The sequence below is a fragment of the Anguilla anguilla genome, chromosome 5 (assembly GCF_013347855.1).
Source record: "Anguilla anguilla isolate fAngAng1 chromosome 5, fAngAng1.pri, whole genome shotgun sequence".
Classification (NCBI taxonomy): Eukaryota; Metazoa; Chordata; class Actinopteri; order Anguilliformes; family Anguillidae; genus Anguilla; species Anguilla anguilla.
Genome location: NC_049205.1, coordinates 58,863,773 through 58,887,425, shown reverse-complemented (window position 1 = coordinate 58,887,425; position 23,653 = coordinate 58,863,773). Strand labels below are relative to the sequence as shown.

Here is a 23,653-nt window from a genome sequence, read left to right as displayed (position 1 = left end):
TTTACTCTCTCTCCATTTCTCCCTCTGTTCCTCTTCCCTTTCTCTCTCTCTCTCTCTCTCTCTCTCTCTCCAATATATTTATATATATATGGACATGTGACAACTAATAATGTAAGAATGACTGATAATGCAATAAAATTGCCAACAAAAAGGTAATATGTAGTTTAATAATGTAATAAAATCGACCAATAATGTAATAACTAGACAAATTATTACATTATTGGGCAGCTATTACATTATCTGGTGTGTAACAAAAAAGCGTAATAATATTGACCAACCAATAACGTAATAACTACTCAGAGCAAGCAGCAACCATTAGATTTAGGTTGACTTCTGTTGTTAAATGAATAAATTGACTGAAGGATTGATTTGTACAGCACTGCAGCGCAGCTACTCAAAGTGCGAACTGTGTCATTTTTTTTTTTTAAAGATGAAAGAATGGGCTGAATTTCACTGAAAAATGTTATTTCAATGTTCAACAAAATAAATCCTCTCGTTAAGATTTTTGACAGCATATTCGCTTGTTCTGATTACTGCTCCGAGCTATCAGGGATACTTAATTTCACTTCATAGACATTTCACTGTCAGGTGATAAATTTTTACCAACATTTATACATATTTATTTAATTTTACCCACTTTTATGTGATCTGATTATATTGTACACAAAAGAGAAAAGCTCCCTCTGCCCAACAGTGCATAGCGCTCTGGGCTTGTGAAGATCGGAGGGCTCTGATTGGTGCATCGCCGTATGAACACATTAACAATGCATAGCACATGGAGCAGCTACCCAAAGCTGTGGATCAAGGATGAACTATTCCAGCTCATATACAGGTCTGGGGTCTTTAGGATTAAACCTGAGGTTTCACCTCCAGCTAAAAGCTAAAGTGCCGTTGACCCAGAACGTCTAACCCCCAAGAGCCAGGCTCTTCTCACCTTCATGTTGAAATTTACAATTAAGTGATCAAAGCCCCCGTATCACCTTTCCCTTCTTAACTGGCTTTGCAGACGGGTCTCTCTAACGCTCTTCATCGTGCGATCGGACCTGTTCATCCACTGGCAGCAGGTCAGAGGTTTCACAGGAGAGGGAAGAGGCGGTTAATGCCACTTCACTGTACACTGAGCACTCTGAGTAGCCGTGCTAAAATGGCTGCACAAAAATGAATCCGTTACTTTTATCCGTTAAAAAGCAAAAGTCGCCGTGAGCCTGACGCTTACTGCTTGGCCCGAGTAGTTATTACATTATTGGTCAATGCTGTTATATAATTGGCTTTTTTTTACCCACCAGATAATTTAATAAATGACCAATAGGGTAATAATATGTCAAGTTATTACATTACTGGTTCATTTACTAGATTACTGGACATTTTTTTTTTGGCATTTAGAGCAACATTTTATTACATAATCAGCCAGTTTGGTCAGTTATCGCATTATCAGTCAGTTATTATATTATTATATTATTATTATACACGTCTATTCTTATTGCCGAAGCGTACAGATAAACAGAAACAAATAATATCACAAAAAACATAATTAGTATGATACGTATAATTCTTATTTCTTGCATCTCACATCTTCCTCTTTTTTTCTCTCTATCTCTCTCAGAACATCCATCTGTCTCTGCTTCTCCCTTACCCTCTCTCGTCCTCTTAATCTCCCTTTCTCTATATTTATCTCTCTCTCGCTCTGTCTGTTTTTCTCTGTCCCTCTGTCCTTTCTCACCCCACCACTCACCAGGCTGACTCCCATGGACTCTTTGAAAATGAACAGCGGGTCTTGGTGAGGGTCACATGACCACACACCCAAGGCGTTGTGGGAGGCGGATAAATTAATTAGGCGCGGCGCGGCGGCCCGCGCACGCACAGATCGTGCCGCGCCGTTCCTCGCTCGGCGGGCCCTTCCCGCCCACGCGAAGGCGCGCGCGGAAACAGAGGAGGGCATCATGGGAAAAAAAAAAAACATAAACAGGCACAAACGAGCGCGAACACAAAGAGGCAGCGTGCGCGTCTCGGAGAGAGAGAGAGAGAGAGGCCGAGAGAACGCCCCCACAGCCCACCTGCGAGCGGCGAAACGCCACAGCAGCCGCGTCTGATTCATAAACATTGTGGCGAGAGTCGGCGCTCCACGTCTGACAGAGCCGATCGAGCTCGGCAAGCTCCCGTCCGCTATTCAGCGCGGAGAGAAAGAAAATAAAAACACTTTGGCTGCCACCCTGAGTTCATTTAAAGATGTCAGAATGGGGATCAAAAGGCCTGCTGCCCAGCACAGAACGAGGTGCTGTAGTTTTAGGGGGGTACGGAAGGGGGCGGGGGGGTTGGTGACCTACGCAAGTCTCTGAAATAACAGCTGTGAAGAATGTCCTGGCAAGGGCTGGGACAGCATTGTTCACTTCCCAAAGTACAGAGCATAGGAGTTATTTTGTTTATTTCACCCTTTGAAGAGCAAGTTTTTTTTTTTCAAGTCAGTGTTCTAGAACTCCATTGCTTTCTTACCAGCAGTGATTGTGACATCAGCATTAGAATGTTCAGCTAAGAGAATTCCAATCACACATTTGTGATCTTAATCCTTAATGGGTTAAATACCCGTCCCAACATTAAGGGCATGATGGGAGCAGAGGGCAGCGGCAGAGCGATTTGGCCCCCAGACAAAATCCAAGCCTCAAAAACGGAAGACAAAACCGGCTTCGCGGTCAGAAAGAGGAGCAAAAAGGAGATTTCATCTCTTTCAGCTGCAGAAAACCATCTGAAGACATCAAGAGGCAAGGGTGGCAGGTCCCTTACAGCTCCACAGCCACTAACTGCGGCATCTCCCACAACCCGCCATGTAAAATCCACAAGCGCTCCCTCACAGGCCACCACTCTCCCTCATTAACAAACGGAACGTGTTCTTCTGAGCTGGGTTGGGGGGGGGGATGCGCGATCCAAACATATTACGCAGCGAGGAACCTGTCCCAAATGAATCCCGTCTCCAGCAAGGTCAACTCTGCATACGCTACTGAGGCAATCCTGTTGCAAAATATCCGCACGGAAATAGAATAACACTGCAATACACCGTAAATATACGGGCTTTTAAAACATTTATAGCGATAAATATATTTAACGGCAGCGCAAAACATATTGCAACCTCTGAAAGTGGCGATAATTTATGCATTTACAATACATTGTGAAGCACCGCAGAATGTTAACAGTGTAGTTTATTTGAATATATCCTCCGTATGTGCCGTTTCCATAAGGGACCAGACCACTGCAAGGCGGCTGCTTGGCGACAGGGGAACGGGCCAATCGGAGTGAGGCAGAGGGTCAGCTGACCTCCAGGCGCAGGTACTCGTTCTGCTCCTTGGACAGCAGGCTGACGATGGTGCCGCTGGGCTTCCGGGTCCGCACCAGGACCTGGACCCTGGTCCCGCGGGCCGAGAGCGGGAACGACAGCCGGAAGTGGGCGTGGCTCCGCCCGTCGAAGGAATATTCCGGAACCTCTGTTGGCGGGAAAAAGGAGCGAGACGAACGCCCCGGCAACTCGGCTTAGCGAAACGAGGGGGGGAGCGGCCCGAGAGGAAGTGATCATTCCGCTCCAGCTCATTCAGACACAGCATTTATAACAGCGGCCAAAAGATCCACATGATTTTATTTTTTTTACAAAAATTGTCACAAACAATGTGCTTGATAAGTGATCACAGCCAAGCACTGGAGTGGAACCACACAGAAAGGCCTTGCTATGTGGGTGCCGACACTGTCATTGAGCCTGAGTTCACAGTAGCACTGTAAATATATCATAATAATAATAATAATAATAATAATAATAATATGCAGCTATGCATCCTGCAGGTTGTACAGCTTTCGTAAGTGTTGTGTTTATTATGAAGCTGGACAGCCTTCACGCAACATTCAGCTGGGCTACTGATCAGAAGTTATTCTATAGCAGCGGTCAGTGCTGCAGGATAATAAAAATGCTAGCAGCGCTACATTGATTTTAGTGCGTCCGTGCTGCTTCAGGTCTTTTATTTTTACCTTCTACATCTGCATTACATTTGTATGCAGGTAATTAGGATACACTTTTATAGCGAGTGACTTACAGAAGTGCACGTAAAGGTTCTGGCAAAGAGCAGAGACGCTGTCAAGTCATCAGCATCACAGCTGATAGCGGCTGTCAGTACGTCTATGCTATGCTAATGCTAAAAGCGTCACAATCTCTACATGGGACTGGGTGCCGTTTCGGGGGGGGGGGGGGGGGGCGCGTACCCAGCTCGCACTGGTGCCCGCTGTACCCGGGTATGCACTGGCAGCTGAAGGACCCCCACTCGCCGTGGCACCACCCCCGGGGCCCGCAGGACGGGTACCCCATGTTGACGCAGTTCCCGTCCGTCATGGCGCATCCCGGCGAGCTGTTCTCCGAGTCGGCGGGAGAGCCCAGGTCGTAGACCTGAGAGAGAGAGAGAGAGAGAGAGAGGGATTGAGCGGGGTGGCAAGGTGGCACGGAGGGAAAGAGGGAGAGGAGGGGGAGAGAGAAAGAGGGATGTACCACAGTAGAAAACAGAACAGTGCTGTAGGACCTGGGCCCTGGCAACAGGATAAGCTAAGATAATAATAATAATAATGATGATATGATGCATCCCGTAGGTAGTACAGCTTTCATAAGGGCTGTGTTCATTGTGAAGCGGGACAGCCGTCACGCAAGAATTCGGTCGGTCGGTCTGCTGATGAAGAGTTATTCTATAGCAATGGCTTCCTGAAAAATGAGACCTGATTCCACTGTACTCCAGGCATAATCGCACCAAAGTACACACAATGCTCGAGAATTATACCTACCCTCCGTCTAACAAGGAGTCTAACCATCGCAGACATTACATGTCTTTGAAAAACATACGCTGGATACCACTGCAGTTAAAGGTCAATGGTGAGCAGTAGGTACCCTGTAGCAGGAGGAAATGGCAGGCGCATTGTTCGGCTGAATGGCCTCTCCTCATCATTATGTTATGGTAAATGGTAAATGGACTGCATTTATATAGTGCTTTTATCCAAAGCGCTTTACAAGTGATGCCTCTCATTCGCCAGAGCAGTAAGGGGTTAGGTGTCTTGCTCAAGGACACTTCGACACACCCAGGGTGGGGTTTGAACCGGCAACCCTCCGACTGCCAGACAATCGGTCTTACCTCCTGAGCTATGTCGCCCCGTATGTTATGCTATACAACCAATTACGCTCTGCCTTAATCACAAAGGATTCAGAAATTAAGAAAAAAAAAAAATTAAAAAAAAGAAACATTTCACAAGCGCAAATAAACTTTCAATTCTTTGAAAACTTTGTGAGCCACTGGTACGTTTCTCTGGTGCCGAGAGAACTGCACAAAAAAGGCTTTCTCTAATTTAGAATTCTTTGGGAGATGCCGCTCCTTTTGTTCAACGCCATCAAAGTTAAGCCACTTATCTCTTACACATAGGAGTATATTTCAGATACAGCAATGCATATTTATTTACGGACAGTTCTAGGAGGGTGCACCAGCATTTTCCTTTTTTTATTATTAATTTTTTTTTTGTTGCTGGTGGTACAGGAAGATATAAATAAATTAGCATAAATTTAAGGGTGCTGGACGGCAGCATGCTCTCCCCGTATCCATGCAGGTTTCCCCCGGGTACTCCGGTTTCCTCCCGCAGTCCAAACACATGCAGGCTAGGCTAATTGGAGAGTCTAAACTGCCCCTAGGTATGAGTGCATGAGTGAATGGTGTGTGTGTGTGTGTGTGTGTGTGCCCTAGGATGGACTGGCGAACTGTCCAGGGTGCATTCCTGCCTCTTGCTCAATGCATGCTGGGATAGGCTCCAGCACCCCCCGTGATCCTGACAAGGAATTAGCGGATATAGATAATGGACGGATGAATGAATGGCAGGCAGCAGGGGGCGATATAGAGAGGCAGAAATACAATGATTTCCTATGGGAGGATGATCATAATTGAGGAGTCACTGGCGCAAGGCGAGGATGGTGGGATTATGGGGTGTTGGGTGGGAGTACGTATGAAGAGCAGCCTAGTGTGTGAGCACCATATATATGTATAATTAAACATTCATCTAGACTGCCAGCAAACAAAGAAATTATAATATAACCTCCCAGAAAATGGGGGGGGGACTATGTATAAAAAGGGCTGTAATTCCTACATGGATATATCCAATATGTTCGTAAACATCAACGTCAAATTAAAGCAGACAGTCTGTACTTCATACACTTTTAATTCATTGTTATGTTTCAAATGCAGTTTGCAGGAGTACAGAGCTACAAGCTACAAGCTGGAGTACTGATGCAAAACAACAAAAATCACTCACCCAAGCCTGTGTGTGTGTGTGTGTGTGTGTGTGTGTGCGTATACATAAAATATGTCCATACTTCTGCTCTTTGTTAATTAATGAAACAAATTTATAAAATTGTAATAAGTTATTGCTGCTCAACGGTCATGTTATGGACATTTTCGTATTGAAAAAATAATATTTCATTCCATAACCGGTGAAATCAAATATTTTGGTCATAAATAAAGTCTTTTTGACCGTCTGACTTCAGTGACTCGGTCACTTTATAATATTTCGTCAGCTGCCGTGATCCTTTTATTTATTTTTTTACCGGTTTATCCACCGCCCCTCCGGGGTCCCCCGTATTGTTTAATTCCTTCGCCTTTAGCTCCCGAAAGGGAACGGGAGTGTGAGAATCCGTGAAACATCTCCACCGTCCCGGAGCAAGCACCCTCGAAAACCCCTGCGCTCCAACGTGTGATTCCAGTGCTAGTTTGTACTTGGTAGGATTGTTGTTTGCTGAACAGGTTACTCTACAGGGTTGGAGTCCTGATCTATGTGGTCACTTCTGGCACTACGATCTTTACTTCACTCTAGTGTGTTTCTTTTGCACCTCTGCACCTTGAACTGATGCACTTGTTGTACGTTGCTCTGGATAAGAGCGTCTGCTAAATGCCTGTAATGTAATGTAATGTAACATGATGGAGTGCTCAAGTGCTCGTGTTTGGGCCCACAACAAGAGAAAAGAAAGGCCCGCCTTCTTCTCACAACCTTGCATGTTGGCGCATGACGATGAAGCTACTCTCCACGCTTTCCTGCATTTCAGAAACATTTTTTCCTCAAAAAAAAAAAAAATACTTGCATATAACTGTCGACCTCAAGGCTAGACAAAGAGGACAAAGAGGCCTTTGCTCAGTATTACAATGCAAAAGAATCACCTTTTATCTGGATGTTCTATTCTCAGACCAGCCTCGCGTTCAGGTGAGACTGTTAAAAAAAACGCTTTTCGCACAACTGAGCAAGACGGAGAGCCTAACCGCGCGGCCATTACGACAGCGACGTAAATATAGCATTCATGAAATTTACACTGCTTCCTGAAAACCGCAGGTGTCTGTTCAGATCTGAAAAGCACTCAGCCTGAAGATGTAAGGGAGGTGAAGATATGGAGCATCGGAGAAAAAAAAGTGTCAGTTACTTTTACAGGAGTGGGTGAAAAGATGTGAGCCAAAGTGCAGACATTCATCTATTTTATTAAAAACGCTTATTCCTGGTTAGGTTCGTGGGGGGGGGAGTTGGGGTGGGGGTGTTTAGAGTCTATGCCGGCATGCAGGAGGTGAGAGGTGAGAGGTGAGAATATATGTTCATACGTGCGACTGAAACCTTTCAGTCGTCCTCCAGATTCGCACTTCGCAGGATATCGACGTAATAAACACGTTTTTCAACCGGCACTTAGGAAAATAATCCCTTCGGACAATGCCGCGGCTTCACACGTCGCATCGCGGTTTCGCGCTGTCTGAGCGGGGAGCACGCCCGCTAACGGGCTAACGGAACGCGCTTTCTGCGTTCGGCGTCTCCGACACACGCGCACGCAGCCAATCGGCCGCTCTGAAGTCCTCCGGCGCCCGTACGCTCGCCGCGCCGCGCCGCGTCGTTTCACACGGGGCGGAGGCCGGGAGCCAGAAACGCACTCCTGTTACCCCCCCCCCCCCCCGAAACACGGCGCGAGTGTTAGAGTCGCGCATTTTTTAAAAGCGTTCTCTCACGTTCTCGCAGTTCCGCTCAGAAGCGAGGCGGGAAGCTGTTCTGCTGGTTCCCCAGCAGTGGGGAGGGTCCAGTTTCACCTCCACACACTGCAATTACTGAGGGGCGGAACCAGCAGGGGTAAGCAGTCCCCCACTCCTCTGGGTGGCATGGGTAAGGGGCGGGGGGGGGGGGGGGGTAAGGGTATAATGCTTCATTGAGATGCACTGACACGCCCCACTTGGCCTTCCCCAGCCGAGAGACAGGTCGAGACGTGACGGGCGGAAAGCAGCAGATTAGGAAAACAACAAAGTTTAAAAATACCCTCACCCCCCCCACCCACCCCACCCCCTGCAACCCCCACCCACACAGCCAGCCGAAGTGGCACGCGGAAGGTCATTTACGCCTGAGCGGGGGGCGAGAACGGCGTTAAATCTGCATCATCAGCCCCCCCCCCACGAACCCCTGCCTCACAACAGGGCTGCATGAATTTTACATGGCCTCACAGCCCTTTGCTTCCAGTGAGGAGATCGGGGGAACACTTCGGCGCCCAACGCCTTCAGCTACCAACACCTTCAGCTACCAACGCCTTCAGCTACCAACGCCATGCAGCTACCAACGCCTTCAGCTACCAACACCTTCAGCTACCAACGCCATGCAGCTACCAACGCCATGCAGCTACCAACGCCTTCAGCTACCAACGCCTTCAGCTACCAACGCCTTCAGCTACCAACGCCTTCAGCTACCAACGCCTTCAGCTACCAACGCTATGCAGCTACCAGCGCCTTCAGCTACCAACGCCATGCAGCTACCAACGCCATGCAGCTACCAACGCCTTCAGCTACCAACGCCATGCAGCTACCAACGCCTTCAGCTACCAACGCCATGCAGCTACCAACGCCTTCAGCTACCAACGCCATGCAGCTACCAACGCCTTCAGCTACCAACGCCATGCAGCTACCAACGCCTTCAGCTACCAACGCCATGCAGCTACCAACGCCTTCAGCTACCAACGCCATGCAGCTACCAACGCCTTCAGCTACCAACGCCTTCAGCTACCAGCGCCTTCAGCTACCAGCGCCTTCAGCTACCAACGCCTTCAGCTACCAACGCCATGCAGCTACCAACGCCTTCAGCTACCAACGCCTTCAGCTACCAACGCCATGCAGCTACCAACGCCATGCAGCTACCAACGCCTTCAGCTACCAACGCCTTCAGCTACCAACGCCTTCAGCTACCAACGCTATGCAGCTACCAGCGCCTTCAGCTACCAACGCCATGCAGCTACCAACGCCATGCAGCTACCAACGCCTTCAGCTACCAACGCCATGCAGCTACCAACGCCTTCAGCTACCAACGCCATGCAGCTACCAACGCCTTCAGCTACCAACGCCATGCAGCTACCAACGCCTTCAGCTACCAACGCCATGCAGCTACCAACGCCTTCAGCTACCAACGCCATGCAGCTACCAACGCCTTCAGCTACCAACGCCATGCAGCTACCAACGCCTTCAGCTACCAACGCCTTCAGCTACCAGCGCCTTCAGCTACCAGCGCCTTCAGCTACCAACGCCTTCAGCTACCAACGCCATGCAGCTACCAGCGCCTTCAGCTACCAACGCCTTCAGCTACCAACGCCTTCAGCTACCAGCGCCTTCAGCTACCAGCGCCTTCAGCTACCAACGCCTTCAGCTACCAACGCCATGCAGCTACCAGCGCCTTCAGCTACCAACGCCTTCAGCTACCAACGCCTTCAGCTACCAACGCCATGCAGCTACCAACGCCTTCAGCTACCAACGCCATGCAGCTACCAACGCCTTCAGCTACCAACGCCATGCAGCTACCAACGCCTTCAGCTACCAACGCCATGCAGCTACCAACGCCTTCAGCTACCAACGCCATGCAGCTACCAACGCCTTCAGCTACCAACGCCATGCAGCTACCAACGCCTTCAGCTACCAACGCCTTCAGCTACCAGCGCCTTCAGCTACCAGCGCCTTCAGCTACCAACGCCTTCAGCTACCAACGCCATGCAGCTACCAGCGCCTTCAGCTACCAACGCCTTCAGCTACCAACGCCTTCAGCTACCAACGCCATGCAGCTACCAGCGCCTTCAGCTACCAACGCCATGCAGCTACCAACGCCTTCAGCTACCAACGCCTTCAGCTACCAACGCCATGCAGCTACCAACGCCATGCAGCTACCAACGCCTTCAGCTACCAACGCCTTCAGCTACCAACGCCATGCAGCTACCAACGCCATGCAGCTACCAACGCCTTCAGCTACCAACGCCTTCAGCTACCAACGCCATGCAGCTACCAACGCCATGCAGCTACCAACGCCATGCAGCTACCAACGCCATGCAGCTACCAATGCCTTCAGCTACCAATGCCTTCAGCTACCAACGCCTTCAGCTACCAACGCCATGCAGCTACCAACGCCTTCAGCTACCAACGCCTTCAGCTACCAACGCCATGCAGCTACCAACACCATGCAGCTACCAACGCCATGCAGCTACCAGCGCCTTCAGCTACCAACGCCATGCAGCTACCAACACCATGCAGCTACCAACGCCTTCAGCTACCAACGCCATGCAGCTACCAACGCCATGCAGCTACCAACGCCATGCAGCTACCAACGCCATGCAGCTACCAACGCCATGGGGCTGCGGAGTCTCGAGGGCTCTTTGGGCTCCAGGATGGGTTGTGCCAAACGGCTAACTCGGGTCGGAGTGTAGCACAGTGGGTAAGGAACTAGGCTTGGAACCGAAAGGTCGCAGGTTCGATTCCCGGGTAGGACACTTCTGTTGTACCCTTGAGCAAGGTACTTAACCTGCATTGCTTCAGTATATATCCAGCTGTATAAATGGATACAATGTAAAATGCTATGTAAAAAAAGTTGTGTAAGTTGCTCTGGATAAGAGCGTCTGCTAAATGCCTGTAATGTAATGTACCGATACTAAGCGTCGTCTTCACGGCTGGTTTACACCCGTCTGTAGTGAAACTTGAGGCAGGGTTATTTTAAAAAATGATCACGGTGTTTAACACGGTGGTAAACGCATACGGTTGTGATGTCACGGCTACCTCAGGGGTTCCAGAAAGGCCTAAAAATACGCTCAGTTTCAGTTAAAACCGTCCACGTGCTCATCGCGAGCCGCGACGTCCGCGGTTCGAATCCGCCCGCACGACCTTTTTTGTCGCACGTCTCTCTCTCCCTCTCTTCCCTGTTCTTCCTGTCTCTCCACACCATCCTCTCCAATAAAGCTGAAAAGCAGTATTTTTAAAAAAATGCATTGTAGAAATCCGGAAGGTTCCGGCGCTGATGGCTGCGGGTTTGGCGGTAGGGCGCCGGTACCTGGCTGTCCACGACCAGGTTGCGGATGCAGCCGGTGAAGTGCTTGTGCTGCAGCTGAGGGTAGATGTACGGCAGGTTCTCGTTGACTCCGCCCAGCTGCAGCACCTGGGTCATGTTCAGGTGCCTGAGGGGGGGAGGGGGGGGAGAGAGGTAAAGGGGGGGGGGGGGGGGTTGGCACAAACAGGTGGTCGTGGATTACATCAGCCAGTCTGCCAATCACTTGCAGGATGCATTACCCCTAATCAGCCAACCAACAAAGCAATTAGTCAATTAATCTAATCAGCGAATGCATTATCTATAAACAGCAACAATTTGTCTTCAGCGAACGGATAAACAAATATGAGAAACGACCAGCAGACAAATCATATTTCACACGCAGCAGAGTGAAATAACAGCCAGGAGCAGACACTCCCACTGCTTTAACGGAGGAGTAAAGCGAAGGGGAGAAAACTGCAGGGGCGATTCTGAGGGAAAGAAGGGGGAAGAGTGACTCAGCACCAGGAAAACGGCGGGCGCTGAGGGGGGAGGGGTACTATGCAGGGGGGGTTCGGGGTAAGAGGCGGGGGGGGCAGGAGGGAGGGCGGATCTCGTTACCTGGCCCCGTTGGGGGTGACCCCCCTGACCTCGCAGGAGGAGTGGTCTTCGGTTGTCAGCCTGCTGCCCACCCCCTCCATCTCCGTTACCGCGGCAGCAGAGCAGCGGTCCAGCGTGAACCGGACCTCCTGCACAGAGAGAGTCCTGACGGGTCACCGTGGGCCCCTCCCCTTCCTGTCACGTGACCTGCGTTAAACCTTAACGCAGATCTGAGATCTGTGAGACATCCTACAGGGATGTTAATTATTTAGATCAGACGCACATGGGGGCCAATTTTTTATTTTCCAAGGGTCTGCGTTCCCCGCTACAAACACCTCCATCTGTTTTTCGTGAGCACACACGCACACGACCTTTATAAATGACATTTTGTTAAGTACTCGAGGAGCACTGGCAGTCGGCGCAGTTTGGGGAATGTGAGAGGGTGGGGTCGGGGGGTGTGGGTGGGGGCAGGGGGGTGTGGGTGGGGGCGTGTTCAGACGGTGTGAGACACGTCCCCCCCTCGCGCAGACCCACCTTACTGTCACTCCGAACATCCAGCCTGTGCCACCGTCTGTCCGCCACGCGCACGTTGCTCGGCAACTGCAGAACCAGCGTGCCGGAGCCGTGGTTAATCTTCAGGGTGGGCGTACCGCCTATCAGCTCTGCGGAGAGAGAGAGAGAGAGAGGGAGGGAGGGAGGGGGGGAGAGAGAGGGAGGGAGGGAGGGGGGGAGAGAGAGAAAGAGAGAGAGGTCATCCCTTTTCAGAGGCACGCAACTTCTTCAAGGCCGCAGAACTTCTGCAAGAGTTTTCTCATCAAAAAAAAAAAAAAACTCCTTATATGGACACAAGAGAATTTCATATTGATATAAGAATTCACAGAACCTGAAGATCTGCCGTGGCTTTTTTTTTTTTCTCAGAACCCACACTATAAATAAAGAAGGCATTAATTAAGTTCTGATTGCTCTTTCCTCTGACGACTGACAAATTAAAAATCATCAAACCAGCAAACGCTCCCAGTGCGCAGAACTTTGCACCATCCACAAAATTGCACAGGATTACAACACCTGTCTGATGCCTGCTGCGCCCGCCCGGGGGAAAGAGAGGGAAGAAAACAAAGGAAAAGAGGGATGAAAAACAGAAAAACAAGACAAAACCGAAAAACGAAAAGGTGTGGCCACGAATGACGCTGCCTGATTGCGATTGCCAAGGCGCAGAGCAAATGCATCTCGCATGTTTTGGGAAAAAGGGGGGTTTCATTAGAACCCGAGCCCCTCTGTAGACCGGCCCGTGTCCCCAATCGCACGAGTAGGGCTGAATTTGAGGGCTGGTGTTCAGGGCTGGTGTTCAGGGCTGGTGTTCAGGGGTGGGGTTCAGGGGTGGGGTTCAGGGCTGGTGTTCAGGGCTGGTGTTCAGGGCTGATGTTCAGGGCTGGTGTTCAGGGCTGATGTTCAGGGCTGGTGTTCAGGGCTGGTGTTCAGGGGTGGGGTTCAGGGCTGGTGTTCAGGCCTGGTGTTCAGGGCTGATGTTCAGGGCTGATGTTCAGGGCTGGTGTTCAGGGCTGGGGTTCAGGGCTGCTGTTCAGGGCTGGTGTTCAGGGCTGGTGTTCAGGGGTGGGGTTCAGGGCTGGTGTTCAGGGCTGGTGTTCAGGGCTGATGTTCAGGGCTGATGTTCAGGGCTGGTGTTCAGGGCTGGTGTTCAGGGCTGGTGTTCAGGGCTGATGTTCAGGGCTGGTGTTCAGGGCTGGGGTTCAGGGCTGCTGTTCAGGGCTGGTGTTCAGGGCTGGGGTTCAGGGCTGATGTTCAGGGCTGGTGTTCAGGGGTGGGGTTCAGGGCTGGTGTTCAGGGCTGATGTTCAGGGCTGATGTTCAGGGCTGATGTTCAGGGCTGGTGTTCAGGGCTGATGTTCAGGGCTGGTGTTCAGGGCTGGGGTTCAGAGCTGGTGTTCAGGGCTGGGGTTCAGGGCTGATGTTCAGGGCTGGTGTTCAGGGCTGGGGTTCAGGGCTGGTATTCAGGGCTGATGTTACATTACATTACATTCATTTGGCAGACGCTTTTATCCAAAGCGACGTACAAGAAGTGCATTTTCATGATCGTAGACAACTGCTGAACACGGGTTCAGTAAGGTACAATTACTTATTTTGTACAGCTATTTCTAGCTGAGAACAATGAACACTATCCTGGTCTAACATCTGCAAAGCCAAACTAGGCAGAAGATTAAGCTAGAGTATTAGGACAAATACAATTTACCAAGAAATGCAGGGATGGGGCAACATGTAACAAGTGACAAGGAAAAAAGGGTATTTTTTTTTTTTTTTTTTTTTTTTTTTTTAATATGTATATATATATATATACACAGCATGGTGGTGGTTATTCTAGGTATAGTCTGAAGAGATGAGTCTTCAGGCCACGGCGGAAGATGGATAGTGAGGGGGAGGTTCGGAGAGGGACGGGGAGTTCGTTCCACCACTGGGGAGCTAGGGTGGAGAAGCTCTGTGATCCCTTTGGGCGGGTGGGAGGGGTTACAAGACGCCCTGCTGCTGCAGAGCGGAGTGGTCGAGCAGGTACATAGAATTGAGTCATGTCCTGCAAGTAGATGGGGGCTGTCCTGTTGGCGGCAGTGTAGGCAAGGGTCAGGGCTTTGAATCGGATCCTGGCAGCGACCGGTAGCCAGTGAAGCGATCGCAGCAGAGGAGTGACGTGGGAGAATTTGGGGAGGTTGTAGATGAGCCGGGCAGCGGCATTCTGAATCATCTGTAGTGGCTGTATGGCACAAGCTGGCAGGTTTGCAAGGAGAGAGTTGCAGTAATCAAGGCGAGAGGTCACCGTAGCCTGGACGAGCAGCTGGGTGGAGTGCGTCGTCAGGTATGGTCGAATCCTCCTGATGTTGTATAGGAGGAATCTGCAGGACCTTGATGTTGCCTTGATGTGCTCCTTGAGGTCCAGTTGGTCATCCAGGACCACCCCCAAGCTCTTGGCAGAGTGAGAGGCAGTCACTGTGGTACCATCAACCGTGATTGAGAGTTCACGAAGTAAGGAGGTCTTGTGCGGGAAGAAGAGCAGCTCAGTTTTGTTGAGGTTGAGCTTCAGATGGTGGCTGGCCATCCAGGTGGAGATGTCAGCCAGGCAGGAAGAGATCTTATCATTGACCAGTGTGGCCGAGGGGGGGAAAGAAAAGAAGAGTTGTGTGTCATCTGCATAACAATGATAGGAAAAACCATGTGAATTAATGACTGAACCAAGAGATCTGGTGTATAAGGAGAACAGCAGAGGACCCAGTACAGATCCCTGCGGCACTCCCGTAACAAGTGGATGAGAAGCAGAGGCAGACCCCTTCCAGGTGACCTGGTAGGTCCTATCTGCAAGATAGGAAGCGAACCAAGACAGGGCAGTCCCGGCAATTCCCATCCCAGCCAAGGTGGAGAGGAGTATTTTATGGTTGACCGTGTCAAAAGCTGCAGACAGGTCAAGAAGGATCAGGACAGAGGAAAGGCGTGAGGCTCTTGCAGTGGCAAGTGCCTCCGTCACAGCTAGGAGTGCAGTCTCTGTTGAGTGCCCAGATCGGAAGCCAGACTGGTGAGGGTCTAGCAGGTTGTTCTGATGGAGAAAAGAGGTTAATTGTTTAAGAACTGCTCGTTCGAGGGTTTTGGACAGAAAGGGTAGAAGGGAAACGGGTCGATAATTTGCTACATCGGAGGGGTCTAAGGTGGGTTTTTTGAGTAGTGGGGTAACACGAGCCGTCTTAAAAACAGAGGGAACATGACCAGAGGAGAGAGAGGAATTAACAATGGAAGACAGATAGGGAAGGAGCTCGCTGGAGATAGATTGGAGAACTTTAGATGGGATGGGGTCAAGTGGACAGGTGGTTGCGCGATGAGAGGTGATCAGTTGTAATACATCGGAGTCCTCCAGCATTTCAAAGGAGGTCAGTGTGGCTGTGGGGTTGTCCTGGGGGGTTGGGGGGCTCACTGGATGGGTGAAGGAGTTCCGGATTGTAGCCACCTTTCCTTCAAAGGCGGCCAGAAAGTCATCTGCGGAGAGGGAAGAGGGAGGTGGGGGTGGAGGAGGAATGAGGAGGGAAGAGAAGGTGGAGAATAGTTTACGTGGATTAGAGACACATGCGCTGATCTTGGATTGGAAAAAAGAGGCTTTTGCAGACGTGAGGGCAGATGTAAAAGTCGCCAGCAGGGTATGGTATGCAGTCAGGTCATCAGAGGATCGGGATTTTCTCCACTTTCTCTCTGCAGCCCGCAGTGATGTTCTGCTGGAGCGTAGTGACTCGGTCAGCCATGGGCAGGGGGGTGAGGAGCGTGCTGGTTTGGAGACAAATGTTCAGGGCTGGTGTTCAGGGCTGGTGTTCAGGGCTGGTTTTCAGGGCTGATGTTCAGGGCTGGTGTTCAGGGCTGATGTTCAGGGCTGATGTTCAGGGCTGGTATTCAGGGCTGGTGTTCAGGGCTGGTGTTCAGGGCTGGTGTTCAGGGCTGATGTTCAGGGCTGATGTTCAGGGCTGGTATTCAGGGCTGAATTTGAGGGCTGGTGTTCAGGGCTGGTGTTCAGGGGTGGGGTTCAGGGGTGGGGTTCAGGGCTGGTGTTCAGGGCTGGTGTTCAGGGCTGATGTTCAGGGCTGGTGTTCAGGGCTGATGTTCAGGGCTGGTGTTCAGGGCTGGTGTTCAGGGGTGGGGTTCAGGGCTGGTGTTCAGGGCTGGTGTTCAGGGCTGATGTTCAGGGCTGATGTTCAGGGCTGGTGTTCAGGGCTGGGGTTCAGGGCTGCTGTTCAGGGCTGGTGTTCAGGGCTGGTGTTCAGGGGTGGGGTTCAGGGCTGGTGTTCAGGGCTGGTGTTCAGGGCTGATGTTCAGGGCTGATGTTCAGGGCTGGTGTTCAGGGCTGGGGTTCAGGGCTGCTGTTCAGGGCTGGTGTTCAGGGCTGATGTTCAGGGCTGGTGTTCAGGGCTGGGGTTCAGGGCTGCTGTTCAGGGCTGGTGTTCAGGGCTGGGGTTCAGGGCTGATGTTCAGGGCTGGTGTTCAGGGGTGGGGTTCAGGGCTGGTGTTCAGGGCTGATGTTCAGGGCTGATGTTCAGGGCTGATGTTCAGGGCTGGTGTTCAGGGCTGATGTTCAGGGCTGGTGTTCAGGGCTGGGGTTCAGAGCTGGTGTTCAGGGCTGGGGTTCAGGGCTGGTGTTCAGGGCTGGTGTTCAGGGCTGGTGTTCAGGGCTGATGTTCAGGGCTGATGTTCAGGGCTGGTATTCAGGGCTGATGTTCAGGGCTGGTGTTCAGGGCTGGTGTTCAGGGCTGGTGTTCAGGGCTGGTTTTCAGGGCTGATGTTCAGGGCTGGTGTTCAGGGCTGATGTTCAGGGCTGATGTTCAGGGCTGGTGTTCAGGGCTGGTGTTCAGGGCTGGTGTTCAGGGGTGGTGTTCGAGCGCACAAGCTGTCTGGCAGAGATTAATCTGGATGCTCTGCATCATCAGGAGCAGCATGCATTTCACAGAGAGAGATAGAGAAAGGAGGGGGGGAAGGGGGGAGAGAGAGGGAGAGAGAGAGTGAGAGAGTTAGAGACATGGAGGGAGAGAAAGAGAAAGGAGGGACAGCACAACAGATAGAGGTGAAAAGGAGAAAGAGAGAGGGAGAGAGAAAGGGAGCGAGAGGGAGAGAGTGAAAGAGTGCGAGACATGGAGGGAGAGAAAAAGAGAGGGAGAACATAGAAAGTGAAACAGAGGTGAGGGACAGAGAGAGAGAGTGCGAGGGAGGGAGGGACACAGAGAGAGTGCGAGGGATGGAGGGACACAGAGAGAGAGAGAGAGAGACAGGGCAGAGCCCCTGTCAGTATCCGCAGTGTAAGTCCAGAGACAGGCTTCGTGTATCACTCGCTCGAATGCATTTGGCCAACAGCAGGAATGATGTGTGCTGAGGCCTTCTGAGTCTACAAGCTTCTGCTCTTAATCCACGCCTGCAGATGTGATCGAGTTTCCAGTCCTCATTCCTTATTTATTCGCCTCTTTTGTGACGTTCTCCGGAGATGAACAGGGCCGGTCTCGGAAAAGGGGTTACCGCAAAAAGCATTTTCCTAAAATATGAAAAAGCTCTTATTTCAATGGCCCCGGGGGGAAAAGGACAGAGCGGAAAATATGAACCGAATAAAAAAAAAAAAAGTCATCTGAAATATCGAGCGTAAACAAAAGGAAAATATTTGGGAATCCGTCTCTCCGGCTGCACGTCTTTAACTTGAACGCCACATTCCACATCGCAAAAGCCAAAGCAAGCAGTCAACTGACAGCTCACCTTCCTGCGTGCCCATCTGTAAAATCCGCTGAATTTAAAGCCATGCCTGACACTTTGATAAAGGCTCATAGATTCTGACCGTGTAACGGCTTTTTGACAAATTGACAGCAGCGTGAGAAGTCACGGACAAGGCTCCGTTCCTTCTTTCATCTCCGCCGTTGCCTTTCTACAGGGCGGGTGGCAGTGTTTGCTGCCTACACTCAAACAGTGATCAAACGGTGCCCTTTCAGCAGCAGATGATGGGGCTTGTGGGGGTCTTCCATCCCGTTTAGGCACTGTTCTAGCGTGAGGATATTCGGTACCGGCCCAGCGGACCGGTACCGAACCATCAGCGCGGGCTCTGGCTGGGCAAGGCAATGCGCTGTCGGCGCTAACGTTGCCCAGACAAGGGGTGACCTTCAGCCAGCTGGGACTACAGCGTCTCATCGAACAAACCGTGCTCCCGGCTTGTAGATCAGGAACCAGCGGTCCCGCACACAAGATGTGCAGGTCAGGTGGTGGACTGCAGGGTGAAAAACAGCAGCAGCTACCTGTGTGCACTTCACAGGTTCGTGCTCTCAGTAGGCAGTGGACTATGCTGGACCATGCTGTTAATAGCTGATGGAGGATGTTGGACTGAACACTCAATGGATGAAGAAGTATGTTGGACTGGACACTCAATAGATGAAGAATGTTGGGCTGGACACTCAATAGATGATGACAGATGTTGGACTGGACACTCAATAGCTGATGAAGAATGTTGGACTGGACACTCAATAGATGATGGAGGATGTTGGACTGGACACTCAATAGATGATGGAGGATGTTGGACTGGACATTCAATAGATGATGGAGGATGTTGGACTGGACACTCAATAGATGATGGAGGATGTTGGACTGGACACTCAATAGATGATGGAGAATGTTGGACTGGACACTCAATAGATGATGGAGAATGTTGGACTGGACACTCAATAGATGATGGAGGATGTTGGACTGGACACTCAATAGATGATGGAGGATGTTGGACTGGACACTCAATAGATGATGAAGAATGTTGGACTGGACACTCAATAGATGATTACAGATGTTGGACTGGACACTCAATAGATGATTACAGATGTTGGACTGGACACTCAATAGATGATGGAGCATGTCGGACTGGACACTCAATAGATGATTACAGATGTTGGACTGGACACTCAATAGATGATGGCAGATGTCGGACTGGACACTCAATAGATGATTACAGATGTTGGACTGGACACTCAATAGATGATGGAGAATGTTGGACTGGACACTCAATAGATGATGGAGGATGTTGGATTGGACACTCAATAGATGATGACAGATGTTGGACTGGACACTCAATAGATGATGACAGATGTTGGACTGGACACTCAATAGATGATGGAGGATGTTGGACTGGACACTCAATAGATGATGGAGGATGTTGGACTGAACACTCAATAGATGATGACAGATGTTGGACTGGACACTCAATAGATGATGGAGGATGATAGTACGAGTTCTCGACAGCTGAAGGAGGATGCTAGCCTGTGATTTTAAAAGCTAATGCGGATGTTGGACTATTGTCTGAACAGCTAAGGAAGGATGTTAGTCTGTGATCTCAACTGATGGAACGATGTTGATCTGTGCTCGTGGCAGCTAATGTAAGATGTCTGTCTTTGCTCCCGACAGCTGAAGCAGGATGTCGATAGGATCACAAAAGGCTGAGGTTCCAACAACACCATATGATTTTTTTCCACTTTGAAGAGAGTCACTTCCATCAGAGAGACCGGAAAAACAGTGTGGCAAAAGGGCTTTGCACAAGGGGCAGAAAATGTAGACCCCACAGAGAAGAATGAATAGAACAAATGTAGACCCACAGAGAAGAATGAATGGGGAAAATGTAGACCCACAGAGAAGAATGAATGGGGAAAATGTAGACCCACAGAGAAGAATGAATGGGGAAAATGTAGACCCACAGAGAAGAATGAATGGGGAAAATGTAGACCCACAGAGAAGAATGAATGGGGTGAATTATGCAACAATTCACCATGGGAAACGGCTCTTGGGAACCACACGAGAAAAGAAACTCTAATACTACGCGAGAAGCTAGAACTACAGATTGGCATTCGAGGGGCCATCTGTGCATATATACCTTTGCCACACAATGTGGCTCCACTCTCTCTCTCTCTCTCTCTCTCTCTCTCTCTCTCTCTCTCTCTCAGTGGAATTACCTTTCCCGGTATTCAAAGCAGATAACACAATGGAACGCAAGCTGTCCAAACAAATCAAATTCCGCACCGTTCCGACAGACTAGCCGGGGGGGACAAATCGGCTTGGTGGAGCTCACCTTGTCCCGTACCCAACTCACAGCCCGAGCCTTTCACTGCCACCCTGCATCCCCCCCCCCCCCCCCCCCCCCCCCCCATTCCCCTGAAATGAGGACATTTCCCAAAGCCGTGTTACCAGAGAGGACGCATGCCCCCCCGACTGTGGATTTTATAGCCCTTTATCGCTCTCGTTCATCCTTTCTTTGTCTACTTTCGTACCATTTCTTTATAGCTCTCTCTCTCTCTCTGTGCTGTAGTCTCTCCTCCCGTCGTTCTCCCCCTCTTGCAGTGTATCACAGCCTCTTTACATTTATAATCCCTCTCTCTTTCGTTCCACAGTCTATTTTTTCTCCCTGTTTTCTCTGTCTCTCCCTCTCCCTCCTCCGTTGGGCGTACTATTCAGGCCCTTACCCATATCTCTTCCTGCTCTCCCTGTTCGTTTTTACCATTTTCTCTTTCTCGCTCCCCTACCCTCCCCTTGCCTCTCCGTGTCTCCCTCTTTCCCAGGGTCTGTCTCAGTCCATCTCAGTTCCAGAACAGCTTTGCTAGCCTGATATGGGCTGTCCAGTTCTGCAAACACACTCAGGTCTGAACATATAAATCCCTTTACAATAAACAAAGACACAATCTCATCACCCTGTCCCTCTCTTTTCCTCCTTTCATCACCTCTCACTCTTTCCATTCCGCCTGTGCTTCGTACCTCCCTTGCACCCCTCCATCTCTCTCTCTCTCTCTCTCACACTCTCCGTTTCATTTTTTGACTATCTCACCTCTTCAACACCAACATTTCTTTTAACCAGGGATGAAACACATTCAGTATGTGCCATGGGATTTTTTAAAAATTTCCACAGCCAGGTCAGGTCTTTTGTTCAACATCTAATTTGAAAGAAAACACCTCCTACCGTACAGCATCCCCACCATTGTGCTGGGCTGGGGGGTTAGTTTTGTAATTGGGCCAGAGAGAAAAGCCTCCTTTACAAAGTTTCTTTACGCACGAGCCAAAGAAAGACTATAAACTGGAGCGTTTTTTGTGTTTTTTCAATGTGTTGTGTTTAGCTGTCTCAGACCTACCAAGTCATGGTAGAGAACACAGAAAAACTGTAATTACACTGAAAAAAATGGCCATAATTTATGTTATGAGGGACATTTCTCCCATTACAGCAGAAACAAATGCAATGGAGCAGAAACTATGAAAAAATAATCATATGTATTTAAGTACCAGCATGTGGTAAGCATGAATAATAAATTAAGAAAAATATCTACGAAATATCAGCAAACTATCAACATTCCATAATTTGTGCTTGCATATACATTCGCCGTTAATGCATAAAATAAAATATCACATACAATTAAATATTCCTTTGCATACATAATATTTAAAATGAAGCATATTGGCTTGAATTTACAAGTCAATATGTGCCTTTCTAACTTTAGTTCTGGCCTGATTTAACCACAAACAGTAAAATCACAGTACGTTTAAAATTGCAAAGGTGAAAAAATATGTTCCTTCAGTATACACGTCATGAACTTAGAACCACCTCCGTGATTAATTATAAATATTGCGTCATAGGACATGGGGTTATTTCGAGTGGCATTTCTGAGAAAAATAAAGTGTCTTTTATAATGGCAAACACAGCGTTGACCCTTCGAGACGTGAAGATGAAAGCACAGGCCAGCGATGAAGAAACAAGGTAACAGTACGTGCCAAATGGCGGCTCTCAAACAAATGTGCGGGGGAGATACTCCGCGATTTTAGACTCTTGTGGGCTGCAATTCCTTTTTGAAGATCACATGACTCACAGTTTTTCTGCAGCTCATTTGATAGGCCAAGCCACCCGGGGACGGTGAGACTGCCTCTCTCTCCGCTTTGATTAAAAATGGGAAAAAAGACAAACCCCCCCCCCACCCCCCCCGCCAATTTCTGAGTGCCCAGGCACTCAGAGCCCCCTCAGAGCCCCCTCCGAGCCTCCCCCCCCCCCCCCTTCTGTTTTGTGGTGGAATAGGCGCCCCCTGGAGGCCTCCCGCCGAACTGCACCTATGGCCATGAAGTCCTCGGCGTCCCAGTGCTGCAGCTGGGCCAGCGGGCCGCTGTACAGGAGCAGGCCGTCCGTCGCCTCGGTGACGAACTCCAGCGAGACGCGGCTCTCGAAGCACGGCCGGGCGGGCGGAAACCAGGCGTAGCCGTCGCCGTGGAAACTGTGCTTGGTCTGCTGGCACTCGGGGCCCTCGAACTGAGGAGGGCACTGGCACCTGCGGCGGGAAAAAAAGAGAGAGAGAGGGAGAGAGAGAGAGAGAGAGAGAGAGAGGGAGGGATAATGGCGGCAGGTAAATGCTCTTGGTTAACCCCTCGCTATCACAGCCCTTTGTGTAACGGTACAGGGCGACTGTGTGGCTGGCTGGCGGGCACAAACCACCCCCCCCCACCCCCCCACCCACAGGTGTGACAGTTGCAACCGATTTCTCATTCTCACCGGGTCACATTTCCATAACAACCCCATTTCCAGCTCAACGCGTTGTCCGCCTTCTGCTGCGAGCCCCTTGAAATATCATTTATCGGCTTGGTCGGCACCCATGAGTCGGGTGACTAAAGAGTTTTCATTTCATTCTGCTGACATGCCGTCTACAGCAGTTCTGGGCCATGCACTTGAATCACTGCTCTGCCTGGCCTTATTACCTCCAACTTGCTATTGAGAGACCAAGCCTTCCACCTCCAACCCTGCTACTGACAGACCAAGCCTACCACCTCCACCCTGCTACTGACAGACTAAGCCTACCACCTCCACCCTTCTAGTGACAGATCAAGCCTACCACCTCCACCCTGCTACTGACAGACCAAGCCTACCACCTCCACCCTCTAACTGAGAGTCCAAGCCTACCACCTCCACCCTACTAATGACAGACCAAGCCTACCACCTCCAACCTGCTATTGAGAGACCAAGCCTTCCACCTCCACCCTGCTACTGACAGACCAAGCCTTCCACCTCCACCCTGCTACTGACAGACCAAGCCTTCCACCTCCACCCTTCTAGTGACAGACCAAGCCTACCACCTACACCTTGCTACTGACAGATCAAGCCTACCACCTCCACCCTGCTACTGAGAGACAAAGCCTTCCACCTCCACCCT

General features: G+C 50.3%; 1 protein-coding gene across 1 annotated transcript in view; it reads right to left on the bottom strand.

Moving 5' to 3' along the window:
- LOC118228251 (neural-cadherin-like) overlaps positions 1-23,653 on the bottom strand; it is a 186,992-nt gene that overhangs the window by 18,051 nt on the left and 145,288 nt on the right. Inside the window, exons 23-28 of the mRNA XM_035419621.1 lie at positions 22,563-22,777; positions 12,472-12,599; positions 11,959-12,086; positions 11,365-11,488; positions 4,237-4,417; positions 3,307-3,473 (exon numbers count right to left, since the gene is read on the bottom strand). Of these exons, the coding sequence (XP_035275512.1) occupies positions 3,307-3,473; positions 4,237-4,417; positions 11,365-11,488; positions 11,959-12,086; positions 12,472-12,599; positions 22,563-22,777 (943 nt within the window). The remainder of the gene's footprint in view (positions 1-3,306; positions 3,474-4,236; positions 4,418-11,364; positions 11,489-11,958; positions 12,087-12,471; positions 12,600-22,562; positions 22,778-23,653) is intronic.